Below are 15524 nucleotides of genomic sequence, written 5' to 3'. Positions count from 1 at the left end.
GTTGCTAGGCGCCGGCACGCGCACCTGCCGGAGAGGAGCGCATCTCGGGGAAGCCCGCCCACACCCGCAGCGCCGCGCTCCCTCGGCGCTTCCTTGGAAAATGTTCCTCTGCATCGAGATGACCGGCTCTTGACCCCGCCTCCCGGTGACACCCCTGGAACCAGGCCCTTCCGGGGGCCCTGCCTGGACGCCCGGACCCCTGCCGCTGCGGGGACCCTCCCGGCCGCTTCTCCAGGTCGCTGTTCTTTGCCCCCCTGCAAGGTGACCCCGCTCCCTCCTAAAACACATAATAAATAAAATAATAAGAATTCCGCCCGGCAGGCGGGGCTCAGTGGTTGAGAGTCGACCTAGGAACCAGGAGGTCAGGGTTCGATTCCTGGTCAGGGCACAGGCCCGGGTTGCGGGCTCCATCCCCGGTGCGGGGCGTGCAGGAGGCAGCCCATCCATGAATCTCTCTCACCATTGACGCTTCCATCTCTCCCTCCCTTCCTCTCTGAAGTCAATTTTTAAAGGAAAGTGGTTACACGTCCTTTCCCCGGGTCAGCAACGTGCCCTGGCCTTGGAGTCTGGGACGCAGCGGAACCGTCCCAGGGCGTTCCCCACGCGGGCTCGGGGGCAGGAAGACCCGGCCAAGGGCGGCACACGCTCCCGTGGCCGGAAAGGGCCTGCGCGGGCCAGGAACTTGCAGGCGGCGATGGCCGCGGAGTGACTGCTCCGGGCACCGAGTCCCCGCCCGCCGCCCGCGATGGGCCCGCCGGCCGGGCGCGCGCTGCTCCTGCTGCTCGGGGCGCTGGCGGCGCTGGAGGCGCCCGGGGTGCGGGCCGCGGACGCGCAGGCCGGAGCGCGTGAGTGCGGTGGGGGCGCGGAGGAGGGGGGCGCCGAGTTTGCGGGGAGCCGTCTGCCCCGCGCAGTCCCCTCCCCAACCTTCCCGGGAGGAGCGGGCCGGGGGGCGCCCAGCCTGGTCCCCGCTCTGCGGATCGCGCGCAGCGCCGCCCCCCGCCCCCCGACCCCGAGTGGCTGCCGGAGGCCGAGCTCGGCGGCAGGTTCCTAGCGAACCTCGGGTTTGCGTCTCTCCTGCGCGTTGTGTCCCGTTTCCCGGTCACCCGCCCGGGACGCGGCCACCGCGCCCTCGATGTGCCCTTGCGGGGCGCGTCCAGGGCGGGTGCAGGGGGCGTGTGCGCAGGGGGACGGCTGGGGCCTGAGCTCCGCACCTGGGCTGGGCGCCCCCTTCTCCCCGCCCCGCCCCCCGTTAGGAATCTGTGCGGGGCTTGACTGACTGTTATTCCGCCTGGAAACACAACTTCCTCCTATTTGGGGCTGAAGTTCAGTTCTGGGTCCAGGGGGCAGGGCCCAGGGTGCTGCCCGCGCGGGGCCGCCCCCGCTCCGCCGTGCGGAAGTCGGGGCTGGCTGGGGCGCTGATTTCACGGGCGCTGGGGGGGGAAGGACTCCCCGGCCCCCGAGACTCTAGGGATCGGGTTTCCTGGCGCCGAGGAAGGACTAGGCTAGTTTCCCACGGGCCGAGGGCGAGTTCCCGGGGGCACAGGCAGAGGTGCGTCCATGCGCCCCTGTGCCAGGCCCCTGGGTCCACCCTGACCTTCCTGCAATGTGGGCACCTCCCCAGAGGTCAGAGGTCAGCTTGGCCCGTGGTCGCTGGGGCTCCTGACCTTCCGGGGGACGTGGCTGGAGGCTGTTGCTCAGCGCGTCTCGGGCTCTGGCGGCGCCAAGTGCTCTGAGCACCCGGCTCCCCGCTCCGTGCTGAGCGCGGGCCGCAGCCTGGCCCTCGGCCCCAGGAGCCTGTCCGCCCGGCCGTGCTGGGCAGCGGGGGGTGGCGGCCACACTCGCAGGAGGCCCGCGGCGGGAGCGCGGGACAGGCGCTGGGAGGGGGGAAGCACCCGCATCTGCACAGGCGGGGCCCCAGGCCCTGTGGGAACTGAGTCGCAGCCCCGGGCTCCCGCCGCCCCCGTCCCGGGCCAGCCGCCTCTGTCTCCCCAGGATCACACTCCCTGCGCTACCTGCTCATGGGCGCCACGGAGCCGGACCTGGGGCTGCCGCTGTTCCAGGCCGCGGGCTTCGTGGACGAGCAGCTGTTCGTGTTCTACGATCACGAGAGTCGCCGCGCGGAGCCCCGCGCCCCGTGGGTCAGGGCGGCCGGCCCGCTGTGGCTGCAGCTGAGCCAGAGCCTCAAAGGCTGGGACCACATGTTCACGCTGGACTTCTGGACCATCATGGACAACCGCAACCACAGCTCGGGTGCGGGAGGCCGGGCCTGGGAGGTCCTGGGCAGGAAGGAGATTTGGGGTGCTGGGAAGGAAGGAGATTTGGGGTGCTGGGGAAGGAAGGAGATTTGGGGTGCTGGGAAGGAAGGAGATTTGGGGTGCTGGGGAAGGAAGGAGGTTTGGGGTGCTGGGGAAGGAAGGAGGTTTGGGGTGTTGGGGGGCATGGAGGAAGTAAGGAGTTTGCTTCCTGAGGTCCCTGGGTCCTGGGATGGAAGAGAGAGCCGCCTGCGTCTTTGGTTCATTTAGTGACGAGTCTGGGGGTGTTGCCAGGGCCCCACACCCTGCAGGTGGCCCTGGGCTGCGCGGTGGGGGCGGACAACAGCACCAGCGGCTTCTGGAAATATGGCTACGATGGCGAGGACCACCTGGAGTTCCGCCCGGAGACGCTGAGCTGGAGAGCCGCGGAGCCCGGGGCCTGGGCCACCAAGATGGAGTGGGAAGAGAACGAGATCCGGGCCCGGCAGAACCGGGCCTACCTGGAGAGGCTCTGCCCCGAGCAGCTTTGGCGGCTGCTGGAGCTGGGGACGGGGGTCCTGGACCGGCAAGGTATGAGGGGCGCCGTGGAGGGGGTGCGGGCCCAGCAGGCGCTGGAGTCTCCAGGCGGCCAAGGCGGTGCGGCTCCCGGAGGAGCTGAGGTGCCAGCTCTCGGGTCGCCACCCTCTGCTTGCTTGTTTGTTCATCCTCATCCGGGGATATTTTTCCCCGCTTTTTTAGAGAGAGAGGAAGGGAGGGAGGAGAGAGAGAGAGAGAGAGAGAGAGAGAGAGAGAGAGGGATTGGTTGTCTTCTACTGGGGCTGGGATCAAACCTGTAGCCCAGGTCCGTGCCCTGGACTGGAAATCAACCCGCAGCCTTTGGCTCCTGAGCCGCCGCTCTGAGCACAGACCCACCCCAGCCGGGGCGGGCTCCACGTGGGACGCGTTACAGGGCCAGGAGTCCTGGCTGTCATTCCGGGTTCACTTTGCATGTAGCCAGCCATGTGTCTGCTCTCGATTTAACCAAAAACCCTAGGCCTGCGAGCATGTGTGCCTTTTAGGATCAGAAACGTCAAATATCACAGGAAAACCAAAGAAACAAGAAATTGCCCAGCGGCAGGGGGGGGGGCGAGGAGGCAGCCAGTCAGAGTGGCCGCAGCCTTGAGGCCACATGAAGGTTCTACAGAGCGTGGCCATGGGCCCTGCGGCCATTGTCTAATAATTACATATATTGAAAGAAAAGAATACTTGCTGGGTTGAGCCAGGTGAGATTGCCGACAGGCGCATTCAATCATTTTCATGCACGTGAAGGTGGTTTTACCGGATTCAACCTAATAGGCTAACAGAGCGGAAGACGGGCCCACGGGTGGGCATCTGACAGGAGGGACAGGACCCCAGGCTGAGGGGCATGACTCCTCCCAGGACACACCTTGGAGAGCATCTTGGAACATTTTTTTTTTTTTAAATCCTCACCCGAGCCCTTACCAGTTTGGCTCAGTGGTTAGAGCGTCGGCCTGCGGACTGAAGGGTCCCAGGTTCGATTCCGGCCAAGGGCATGTACCTTGGTTGCGGGCACATCCCCAGTGGGGAGTGTGCAGGAGGCAGCTGATGGATGTTTCTCTCTCATCGATGTTTCTAACTCTCTATCCCTCTCCCTTCCTCTCTGTAAAAAAAATCAATAAAAAATTAAAAAAAAAAAATCCTTACCCGAGGCTATTTTTCCATTGATGTTTAGGGAGAGTGGAAGAGAGAGGGAGAGACAGAGAGAAACATTGATGTGAGAGAGACACATCGATGGGTTGCCTCGTACACCCGCCCCAACCAGGGCCCGGGCCTGGGCAACCACAGTACGTGCCCTTGACCGGAATCGAACCCGGGACCCTTTGGTCCGCAGGGCGATGCTCTACCCACTGAGCACACCGGCCAGGGCTTGGCACGTTGGTGGGACACACGTGGGTGTCTGCAGCAGAGCCTGCACAGGGTGTCCTTCCTCCCACACGGAGCAGAAGGGAAGTGAAAGTCGGGGTGCTCCTGGGGAGGGCAGCAGGGTCCCGTCCTCACACGCTCCTCCTTCCCCCAGTGCCCCCCTCGGTGCGGGTGACGCGCCGTGTGGCCTCGGCAGCGACCACTCTTCGGTGTCAGGCTCTGAGCTTCTACCCCCCCGACGTCACCATGACGTGGCTGAAGGACCGGCAGCCCCTGGACGCCAAGGACGCGGAGCCCGGGGACCTGCTGCCCAACGGGGACGGGACCTACCAGGCCCGGGTGGCCCTGGCGGTGCCCCCTGGGGAGGAGCGGAGATATGCCTGCCAGGTGCAGCACCCCGGCCTGGAGCAGCCCCTCACTGCCTCCTGGGGTACGGACCAGCCGGGCCGAGGACACCCGTCGAGAAGGGGACAGAGGGGTGCCCTAGGCAGGAGGGGGTGCCCTGGGCAGGAGGGGTGCCCTGGGCGGGAGGGGGTGCTCTGGATGGGAGGGGTGCCCTGGGCGGGAGGGGGTGCCCTGGGCCCGGCTTCCCCAGTGCCCACTGGCTGATGCGTTTCAGAGCCCTCCATGTCGGGAGCCCTGGTCTTTGGCATCATCTGCGGGACCCTCATGGGTGTCGTCATCGTCATCTTCTTCACTGGGGTTTTGTTCAGATTCCTGCGGAGGAGGCGGGCTTCCCGTAAGTAGGAAGACGGAGGAAGTCTGCCCAGGGTGTGGGGCTTCTGTAGGACGTGGGCAGGGTGGGGGGTGGGGAGGGCCCAGGGCACCTGCTCCCTGGAGGCACTGGCTCCCCTGGGGGAACAGGAATGACAGGGTTTCCGCAGAAGGAAAGCTCCATCCCCAGTAGGGGGCGTGCAGGAGGCAGCTGATCCATGATTCTCTCTCATCATTGATGTTTCTCTCTCTCACTCTCCCTTCCTCTCTGAAATCAATAACAACATATACAGACTAGAGGCCCAGTCCACAAAATTCGTGCACTCGGGGTTGGGGTGTGAGGGTCCCTTGGAGGGGTGGTCATCCCTCAGCCAGGCCTGTGCCCTCTCGCAGTCTGAGAACCCTCAGGGGATGTCTGACTGATGGCTTAGGCCCGCTCACCATGGGCCTAAGCCGTCAGTCAGACATCCTTAGCGCTGCCGTGGAGGCAGGAGAGGCTCCCACCACCGCCACTGCGCTCGCCAGCCGTAGGCCCGGCTTCTGGCTGAGCAGGTCTCCCCCTGTGGGAGCGCACTGACCACCAGGGGCAGCTCTGCAATGAGCATCTGCCCCCTGGTGCTCAGTGGGCATCATAGTGACTGGTGGTTCTGCCTTCGGTGGATTTGCATATTAGCCTTTTATTATATAGAATAGGATATTTTAAAAATGTATTCCTTGGGGAGGGAGAGGTCAGAGTTGAGGTGAGCAGGTGAGGGAGGTGAGGGGGGGGGGGGGGGGGAAGGTGATGCCCAGATTCTTGTCTCTGCAGGAGGCACCCTGGGGAGCTATGTCCTCGCCGACCGTGAATGAGGTGCAGCCTGCAGACCCCGTGGGAAGGAGCCGTCGGAGACTCAGAGCGGGCGCCTGGGTGACCTTGGTGCTGGAGGACAGAGCTGCACCCGCAGATGGGAGCCGGCCCAGGAACCCCTGCTCTCTGCTGTCCCCCGTTTACATCTTGGGTTCCTACCTGCTGACACCCCGCGGCGACTGCTCTGAGAGCTGGCTCTGTGGGTCCCAGGCTGCAGGGAGAGCCTGCCTCGGTTCCCGCCCCCTGCAACTCCACACGCCGGCTCATCTCAGCTCCTCCCTCCGCAGCGAGGCTACTGAAGTTTGCTGGACTCAGGATTCTCTGGAACATGGGAGAAAAGCCTGCAGCATCTCTCAGGGTATCCGTCCTCCTACCGAGAATGTGCGCAGGTGCACGCACTTCCTGGACCCGTTTCCTTTCGATTCTCCTCGTCTCTGTCCTCCAGTGGCCCTTCTGTCCCCGCCCTGTGGTCTCCTCTATGGACAGGGACCTGGGTCCTTACACTGGCCCTTGACCACGAATCAAACACGCGACCCTTTGGCACAACGGGTGACACTCTAACCACTCAACCACACTGGCCAGGGCTGGCCTGTGCTTTCTTGCTGCTGCTGCATATATTTGGTTGCAAAGCTGTGGTACGAGGCCTTCTGTCTCAGAGGGCAGGTGCCTCACGAGACCAAATATAGCTCAAAAGTGTGCTGGTCGGTACTGAATTTGGGCTAAGAGATCTCAACTACTTTTTCAATTGGATAAAGATACATGTAACATGTGCTTGCTATAGAAACGTTGAAAAGGAATTAACTTGAAATTATCATTCCACTAGCCAATGATAAACTCTATTAATAATTTGTGCTCCTCAGTCTTATTGCTGTATGAAAATATAAAAGGCATCCAATGCACATATTTTAATAAATGCATGATGAATTGTGTTGAGTACTGCATGATTTTTTCTGCTGTGTTTTCCTGCCTTACATATAAATTATATACTTACTGGAGGCCCGGTGCCTGAAAATTTGTGCACTCAGTGCGGGGAGTCCCTCCGCCCGGCCTGAGCCCTCTCGCAGTCAGGGAGCCCTCGCTCCTTACCACCCGCCTGCTCACTGCCCCTTAGCGCTGCCTCGGAGGTGGGAGAAGCTCCCGCCACCACGGCTGCCCGGCTTCTGGCTGAGCTGAGCTCCCCATGTGGGAGCGCACTGACCACCAGGGGAGCAGCTCCCGTGCTGAGTGTCTGCCCCCTGGTGGTCAGTGTGCATCATAGCGACCGGTCATTCCCCTGTTCAGTCAATTTGCATGTTACCCTTCTACTATACAGGATTATGTTATTTGGGGGAACTTTTACTGCTTCTAAATTTCTTACAATTTGTTTCATGGACTATTTTCATTAAACCCTGATAGATGACTTCACTGTTTTTCTTTGCTCCAGAAATATTACCATCTAAATTGCAGCACCTTGGTTATTTTGTTAATTCCCACAAGGGTCTCAGACCTGGGCAGCTCTTGCTAAGTGTTCACATGCACAACAGTGTTTTGCAGCTCTAACCAGATGGGCTTGACCTGACCCCAACCGGGTAGGTTCCGCCGACTATGGAACAGGGAATCAGCACGGAGCGGACCAGACCGTGTGGCTAAGCCTCGGCTCGGCCTCCCTTCTGTGAGGCTCACTTGGGTGCGAGTCCCTGTCTCTTTTACTTGCTGGAAGGAACGGAAGGAAACTGCCCGAGGACAGTGTCTCCCTCCGGAGCAGAGCACCCCAAGCGGGAACGCCTGGCGTCCAGTAATGATTTTCCCTCCAACCCGTGCTGGAAGCACAGGGACACATGCTTTCGCTGTACATGTATGTGCATGTATGTATTTCCTCCTGTCCCCAAGGCATCAGCCAAGAAGCATCCTTCTACCCCCTTCTGGATATGTTACAATTAACTAGGCAACCGTTTGTTTCCTATTGGCTTTATTTCACAGGCTGAGGCTTCTAGAAACACCCTCCCTAGTCATTACAGGAACACAGTTATGAACCATCTGCCACTGGGACCTGTTCATTGTCCTTTCTTTATAGCTGACGTTAAAAATCTCCATTGTCTTTCAGTCTTTTTTAGCTTAATTTTTCTTGCCTCGTTCATCAGTTCTTCAGGTCAACTGCATTTGAAAAACCAAACTTTACATTTTAAAATCTTTTTTATTTTTTTTTTCCAGAGAGGAAGGGAGAGGGAGATAGAAATATCCATGATGAGAGTCATTGACCAGCTGCCTCCTGCACGTCTCCCAGTAGGAATCGAGCCCGCAACCCAGGCCTGTGTGGTGACCATGACCTCCTGGTTCATAGGTCAAAGCTCACCCACTGGGCCAGGCAGCCAGGCTGAATACTGTTAACTTATTTGGCTTCTGGCAAAACCGCCCACTAAGCCTGGTATTGCGGAGACGGGCGCCCTCTGGTGGCCACAGTCAAACAGCACAGTGGCCCTGAGACTCGCGGAGCTGGGGCTGGGGCCCTGGAGGTCATCCCTGGTGAAGAAGCACCTGGAAATTGGAGAAAATGAGAAATGTCACCAGTTCTGCGAATCGCTGGACTCAGACAGAAGGCAAACAAGACTGGTCAACTGTGCACAGTTGGTGAAGGGCTGCTGGGAGGTATAAGCAAAAATGTGTTATATAATAACAGCATGTACTGGAGGCATTCTTTACACACACACACACACACACACACACACACACACTTAAAAAACAAGACACCTGCCGGACAGTGTGGCTCAGCGCTGACCTATAAGCCAGGAGGTCGAGGATCGATTTCCCATCGCAGCACAGGTCTCAGGTGCAGGTCCCAATCAATGATTCTCATCACTGATGTTTCTATCTTTCTCTCTGAAATCAATACACACACACACACACACACACACATGAAGATAAAAATGGTAATGTCTTTATACTAAAGGAGAAAAACATTTTTAAAAAGCCAAAATTCTTCCAGTTAGTTTGTGTGTGTGTGTGTTGGGGGGGGGGGGGGGGCGGGAGCGGGGCGGGTGGCGGGGGAGGAAGAGCCAAAATTCAAAAGGCCAGGGTGTGGAGTGGGAAAGGTTGATTGATCTGCAAGTCTCCAGCCTCGGAGGCCTGAGACCTAATGGGCCGCACCTCCGCCTCTGTATTAGGGTTTTTAAGGTTCAGGGGGAACAGGATGCGGAGGCCTGGCGGGCACGTTTCCATGGGAGGACCTTGGAACTGGGCTATTTATGGTCAGAGGCCTGGACGGTGGACCTCGGCTTCTGAAAGGGCTCCCCGTTTAGGTTCCCGGCCCGTCTGGAGTCCGTGGTTTCGGGTGCGGCGGGTGGTCCAAGTTCTCTCCTCTGCGCATGCGCGGCGGCAGGCCTGGCGGTTGGGTCTGTTGTGTCTGAAACCCCAGCGCTGGGCGGGCCCTCTGAGCCGCTCCTGCGGTTACACCGTGTGTGCAGGCGGCGAGTGTGTGTGTGTGTGGGGGGGGGGGGGGGGGGAGTGAAAGTCGGGGCCCTAACAACTCTCAGTTGGGGAGGAAGAATGTAACCATTGGGGCAGCTCTAAAGCGATACAAACAGCATGTGCCACGCAGAGCTTCCTCCCTGTCCCCGGGTCATTCTGTCCCCCCCCCCCCACCTCCCCTCTCCCCTCTCCCCTCTCCCCTGACGGGAGTCCGATGATTGTGGTCCTTCTCAGGCCAGTCTTGGGGACGAGGGGCCACAGGCTAACCTGACTCAGGGGAGGCCTGCGTGACAGCCTTGCAAACTCAGGACCTAAAGTCACCGCAAAGGATGGTCTGAAATTAAAATCTTTCGGTTAAAGAGAAGTTTATGGTGGATAGTCAAGCCCCAGGCCAGTATCTTCCCCGACAAAGATCATCTTCGATGTTTACTGAGCCTGTCGTCTTTTGCATCTAAGATAACACTTGTGAAAAGTCAGGGTAACTAGGAACTTCCCTTTTCTGGAACCCCCGGGGCATAACGAATAGCGCCAGGACTGGAACCTCAGATCCCTCATTGTTATTGTTATCATGTTAATTGTTGACCCTTAACTACCCCGTACCCACCCACCTGTGCAGAGGAAGCATGAGTCCATCATTTCACTTTTTATCCAGTCCCTCCCTAATCCATCACCAATGGATTTCTGTCACCCACTTACCTCTCCTCCTTGGGTTGTAATGTATAAAACAAGGTGCAAACCGCCCTTCTCCGGAGCATCATCCCAATACACTGAGATCCTGCTTCCCGGCCATTGTCAACAGTTTGGCTCAAATAAACTCACAAAAATTCGTTACAGGTTTGCATGTTTGTTTGTTTTTTACATTAACAGTCTCATTCTAAGTTTCCAAAATAGGCGTTTATTTATTAACCAGAATGGGGAGAGGTGTCTCTTTTTTCCCCCTTTCAACTGGAGTGACTCTTTCAGTGGAAAATTTCAAAAATTGCTTAGCCTTGTTTACAATACCAATAACCTCATCAAAGGCGCCTCAGGGGAAGGCCCTGAGGGCTTTGTGATGACCTTAATCACGTATTAGCCCTCCCCAACACTTAATCCCCAGTTCTACAAAACGTTTATTCTTGTCTCTAAAAAGGTAGAAAGGGATTAATAAAGGCGGAAAGGGAGCTGGTTAGGAATTGCAGGCAAAGCTGTGCCGGCCAGAAACAGGGTCCAGACCACTGCTTGTTGGAGTTTAGCGCTTTGCTCCCCGACTCAGGCTTTACATACAAAGGAGTCAACTAGTAAATGTTCAAATGTTGAAGAAAAGGAAGAGGTTTTAATGTTCACTTCTTTGCCAGCCTTTCCATCTGTCCAAACACTAGACCCTTGGGCCCCGAGCTTCCTCATGGCCAGGCTTACACTTTCTCCAAAACAGAAAAAGCCGTTAAAATACGGAGTATTTTACAACAGGAATATTAGAAGGACTGAAAGGAAAAGTCCCTCCACCAACAAATCCACCGTCCTTACTATGCCTACATCCCCCAGGGAACCATTACATAGCGTACTCGTTTCGCGTGGGAATAAAAATATTGAGCGAACTTTTTCCCGCGCCATACAACAGGAAAATGGACCCAATTAATCAACTAGCATGAAAAAAACATTCAGACAGAAAATAAACGGAAGCTTTTCAAGAAAATAAAATCCCCGCCCCTCCAGCTCGAATAAGCCCAGGTTCACTGGCCAATCACAACGTTGAAACGTTCCTCTCTTCCCCTCGCTCCGCCCCCGCGATGACCTAATTTAGAAAAAAAACAACGCGGCGCCTGTGGTTCTCAATCAGGTCCGCACACATTCTATTTAAAGGGCTGCGAGGCGCGCGAGCCTTCACTGCAACCGCAGCCATGTCGGGTCGCGGCAAAGGCGGGAAGGGCCTGGGCAAGGGCGGCGCCAAGCGCCACCGCAAGGTGCTGCGCGACAACATCCAGGGCATCACCAAGCCCGCCATCCGGCGCCTGGCGCGGCGCGGCGGCGTCAAGCGCATCTCCGGGCTCATCTACGAGGAGACGCGCGGGGTGCTCAAGGTCTTCCTGGAGAACGTGATCCGCGACGCCGTCACCTACACGGAGCACGCCAAGCGCAAGACGGTCACGGCCATGGACGTGGTCTACGCGCTCAAGCGCCAGGGCCGCACCCTCTACGGCTTCGGCGGCTGAGCCCCCAAACCACTACCTTCGACAACAAAACCAAAGGCCCTTTTCAGGGCCGCCCACCCCCTCCCGGAAGAGCTGCGCGCTGTGGTGCTCGTTTAGTTGTGGGCACTTACGTTTGATGTCTGCGCGGCCTTAATCTTCGGTTCGCAGGATGCCGGCGCCCTCGGCTCATCGGGAGGGAGCGGGGGTTCCTGGGGTGACCCGCAGGAGCGAGCAAATGGGAGAGGTCCTCGCTAGGTTCGGGCTTTCATCGGAGAATATGGATTTCTGGAGGCCCCACAATTTTTCTGGCAGGGACTTTACTCTTCGTTTCCCCTATAAAAACAACCACAGGCCGTGGTTGGGGAGCAGTTTGCTGTGGCGCGGAGCCCTGGGAGGGCGGTCCGCCTGGTTCCTACTGGGGGGAGGGGGAGGGGGAGGGGGAGGTGAATAGACTTTACAAATCCGGTGTGTGAGGAGCAGTGAGGCGACCACAGTAACCCACTGCTGAGAATTCGGCCTGGACGGAAAGGCTGGGTGTTAATTCCTGACCTATTTGCCCCGGGCGATGTCGGGAAAGCTCTTCACATTTTGTGAACTCACCCCTCCCTCTTCTTTCCAAGGGTTTGGGTGTAAATGTAATGACCTTTGCTGATTTCCGTTCTCAGGCCGGGCCCGCCCTAAGCCCGAGGCCAAGCTGTTAATTACCTTTGACTAAGGGGGTCGGGGCTCTAACTCTGGTCTCTAACTCCCTCCGCCCTGACGGCCCGGCTTCGCGTTTGTGAAGGGAGAGATCCTGCCGCACCAGCTCTCAGGCGCCCACCCCACCCCACTCCCAGGCCTCCCAGCTGTTTTTCCTTTTTATTTATTTTTACTTATATTTTTTCGTTTTCCACTTTAAATGTGCCAGCTATAAATGGTGGAAAATTTTTTGTTGTTATGTACCATTCAAACATTATGGTTTTAAAAAGTGTTATGTCCTCGGGTTGAATCCACAGACTCGCTTTCTGGAACAAAACCAAAGGCCGTTTGTAGATTTCCAGAACCATCTCATGATGGGCTGCTGGGCGTGGCCTGACACACGGTTATTATTATATCAATGAAGCCTCTTGGGGACAAGCTCCCAGGGACAATACCCGGTGCGGGCGGAAAACCAGGTTCAATGTCGGGGCTGGGATTACTGGGCCATTTTTCTGTGGCTAAGGAAGGGGGTTAATTGCTGTTCCCAGAACGGTAGGGAAGACCTTGGTGGGTTTACTTTTTTGTTGTTTTGATTTCAGAGGGGTGGGGGGAGAGAGAAACATCAATGATGAGAGTCATGGATCGGCTGCCTCCTGTACGTCCCCAAAGGGATGGAGCCTGCAACCCAGGCATGTGCCCTGACCAGGAATTGAACTCTGACCTCCTGGTTCAAGGTCAACCCTCAACCACTGAGCCACCTCGCCCTGGCTGCTGTTAACTTGCTGTGTGTCGGGAGCTAAAAGGCCGGAGGAGCACAGGGGCCCATGGGGTGGAGGAACGGGTTATAGACGATGTGATTTGAGCGATGCTGGGAGACCCCCGGCTGCAGGGTGGGATGAAGCCAGTTGTTGGTCCTTTTTCCTGGGAGATAGGAGGGTCTGCGGGTCCAGGGTCAGTCCGCCGCTTGTCAGGTGACCAACGCCTATTTCCAGAGCAGAACATTTCCAGCCTCCAAGGAAAGTGGGCGTCATATCCAAGCGAGGTTTGGGCTCGGGGCTCCTTCTACACAAACTGAAGCCATGATGTCAGTCATTTTCCATATGAGATGCAATTTAAATCCTTTCCTTAGAGGCTCAGTTGTACAAATGAGTTCTGAAAGGGTCGGAGCTAGTGAGCCACCTGGAGAAGATGCTCGAATTGGAAGGATGCGGAACATCCTTTTGCACGCAAACACCAAGGCCCAGAATAGGATTGACAGTATGAATTTCATATTTACGATGATTTTAAATAAGAATGCCAAATCACAATGAAAACAAGCTCATTTTAAAATGAGAAACACACGTTAACTTGGAGCGTTTTCCAATACAAGCAGTTTTTGTTTACAAACGTTTGATTTGGACCCCAACTGTGCAGCCTCCACCATTTCCCTAAAGACCAGGATTAGCATTTTGCTGCCTGTGGGGCACCACCTATACACTCTTCCTAAATAAAATACATGGAGTCACAATCGTATTAAACAGAGCAATCATATTATCAAACCAACTTTTAAAAAGTGTGACAATAGCATAGTAACTATATACTATGGAAATAAGGATAAATAGCATTTCAATACTCTTGTGACAACTGTAAATATTTGTGACTTTTACCGATTAATCACACTCATAACGTAAACAAAACCAGTTTAACGTTAAAGATGTAAAAATAAAATTCTTTATAATCCAAATTCTGACAGTTTGATGTCTGTGTATGACCCCTACAATGCCCGTGGGCTCCAGACTTAAGAAACCTTTTGCCCGGCTGGCATGGCTCAGTGGTTGAGCATCAACCTAAGAACCAGGAGGTCAGGGCACAAGCCTGGGTTGTGGGCTCCATCCCGAGTGGGGCCCAGTGCAGGGGGCAGCCGATTCTCATGGATGCTTCTCTCTCCCTCTCTGCAATCAATAATAATACTAAAAAACCTCATTAGGATGACACCACATAAATGTGGCACCTGTTATGGAAAAATTAAGGCATGTTGGGGCGCTGTGAGCAGCTCTCCACGCCTTTCTCTCTACGTAACACTGGCACCTCCAGTAAAGCCGAAGTTGACACAAGGCACGAGGTATTCTCGCGGAGTGTACAGCCGGCGTCGTGGAGCCGGGCATCGCTGGAGGACTTTCAGGCAGATCTGCACACAGGTCGGTCCTAACAGACCTGCCCGCGTCTAACCAAACAGTCCATCTCATCGCACGCTTGCAAGGAGGTTGACCTGGCGGTCGTGAACTTCCAGCAGCCCCAGTGCTATGCCGTTTTACTGCGACTTGGGTGGCTCTTAAAAGAGCCTTTGGGTTTATTTTGTGTCGTTTTCCTTTTTTCTGAAGATTGGCCTTTTACTTCTTAGAGGCTCCCTTCCTGGGCTTGGTCTTCTGCTGGGTCGCCTTGGGCCTCCCGGCCGTGGGCTTGTCGGCCTTGGCCTTGGCCTTGGCCGGGCTCTTCCGCGGGGGCCTGCCCTTGGGCCCCGCCGCCTTCCTGACGCCTCGGGCGGCCTTCGGGGATGCCGATGCCCGCGGCTTCTGAGCTCTCTTGCTGGCGCCGGAGCTCTTGGGGGACTTGGACTCCCGGGACAAGACCAGCTTCTTGCCCTTGGCGGACGCGGCCTTCTTGACCTTGACCAGCTCGGGAGCCGCCTTCTTGCTGAGCCGGAAGGAGCCCGAGGCGCCGGTGCCCTTGGTCTGCACCAGGGTGCCCTTGCTCACCAGGCTCTTGAGCACCAGCTTGATGCGGCTGTTGTTCTTGTCCACGTCGTAGCCCGCGGCCGCCAGCGCCTTCTTGAGCGCGGCCAGCGACATGCCCGCCCGCTCCTGGGACAGCGACAAGGCCTCCGTGATCACCTTGGACACCGACGGGCTTGGCGCCTTGCGACTCACACCCGCCAGGCCCACCTGCTTCTTCCCTCGCTTCTTGATGTTCGGCTTCGCCATGAAAGCCGGGCCAGGCTCAGCCGGGTCCACAGGGGCCGTCTCGGACATCACAGGGCGGAGGGTCCACGGAGGAGAGCCAGGGAGGAGGGTTAAGCGCCGGCCGGGGGGGCCCTCCCGCCTTATATAGGGCAGGGCGTGCTCTGATTGGTGCGTCGCCTAGGCCTTGCCCCGCCCCTCGCGGGGAGGAGCGTTTGTGTTTGTTTTCCCCCCAAAACTTGAAGCCCACAAAAATCGTCTGCACAGAAGGGCCCGGTTCCCCGGCCGGAGGGTGCTTGGCGAGCTGGACTTCACACGCCTTCTCACCTTTTCCTGAGAAATGGCCCAAGATGCCCAAACGACTCCACAAAACCCTCGATTGTCAGCAAATTCAAGGAGCAGCACCAGCTTTCCTCTTTCCCTTGTAAATGTCACATTGCTTTTTGGCAGGAGACTTATCCCACCTTTTCTCGGTGACCTTCCAAACGGTGGAGCGGAGAGAAGACACAAGTCCTGCCCCAAATCTCATCGACAATTGTGCATGAACGTGAAGGAACTAACA

At 57.1% G+C, this 15524-nt stretch overlaps 3 protein-coding genes across 7 annotated transcripts; 2 read left to right on the top strand and 1 right to left on the bottom strand.

The window, feature by feature from the left end:
* Positions 1-662: 662 nt before the first annotated feature.
* On the top strand, positions 663-6664 carry HFE (homeostatic iron regulator). Of its 5 annotated transcripts, none has more exons than XM_070397604.1 (6): positions 663-845; positions 1993-2250; positions 2547-2822; positions 4330-4562; positions 4795-4914; positions 5698-6664. In XM_070397604.1, the coding sequence occupies exons 1-6, from the start codon at positions 746-748 to the stop codon at positions 6295-6297; spliced, it is 1587 nt and encodes a 528-aa protein (XP_070253705.1). In that variant the 5' UTR covers positions 663-745; the 3' UTR covers positions 6298-6664. The 5 variants fall into 5 exon arrangements, with proteins under 5 accessions (XP_070253705.1, XP_070253704.1, XP_070253709.1 ...); XM_070397603.1 differs by having other exon boundaries at positions 2523-2822; XM_070397608.1 differs by having other exon boundaries at positions 4330-4605; positions 5698-5835.
* Positions 6665-11057: 4393 nt separating this feature from the next.
* Positions 11058-11386, top strand: LOC138996433 (histone H4). The gene has a single exon (XM_070397653.1). It carries the CDS (start codon positions 11058-11060, stop codon positions 11367-11369), a length of 312 nt encoding a protein of 103 aa, XP_070253754.1. The 3' UTR covers positions 11370-11386.
* A 3009-nt stretch (positions 11387-14395) lies between these two features.
* On the bottom strand, positions 14396-15034 carry H1-6 (H1.6 linker histone, cluster member). Its single transcript, XM_070397621.1, has one exon. The coding sequence runs from the start codon at positions 15032-15034 to the stop codon at positions 14396-14398; it is 639 nt and encodes a 212-aa protein (XP_070253722.1).
* Between the last annotated feature and the right edge of the window lie 490 nt (positions 15035-15524).

This window comes from Myotis yumanensis, unplaced genomic scaffold, assembly GCF_028538775.1.
Source record: "Myotis yumanensis isolate MYYU_CA2020_CCGP unplaced genomic scaffold, mMyoYum1.0.hap1 SCAF_17, whole genome shotgun sequence".
Taxonomy (NCBI): Eukaryota; Metazoa; Chordata; class Mammalia; order Chiroptera; family Vespertilionidae; genus Myotis; species Myotis yumanensis.
Note: the sequence above shows the minus strand (reverse complement) of the source record. Positions and strands in the feature narration are given on the sequence as shown.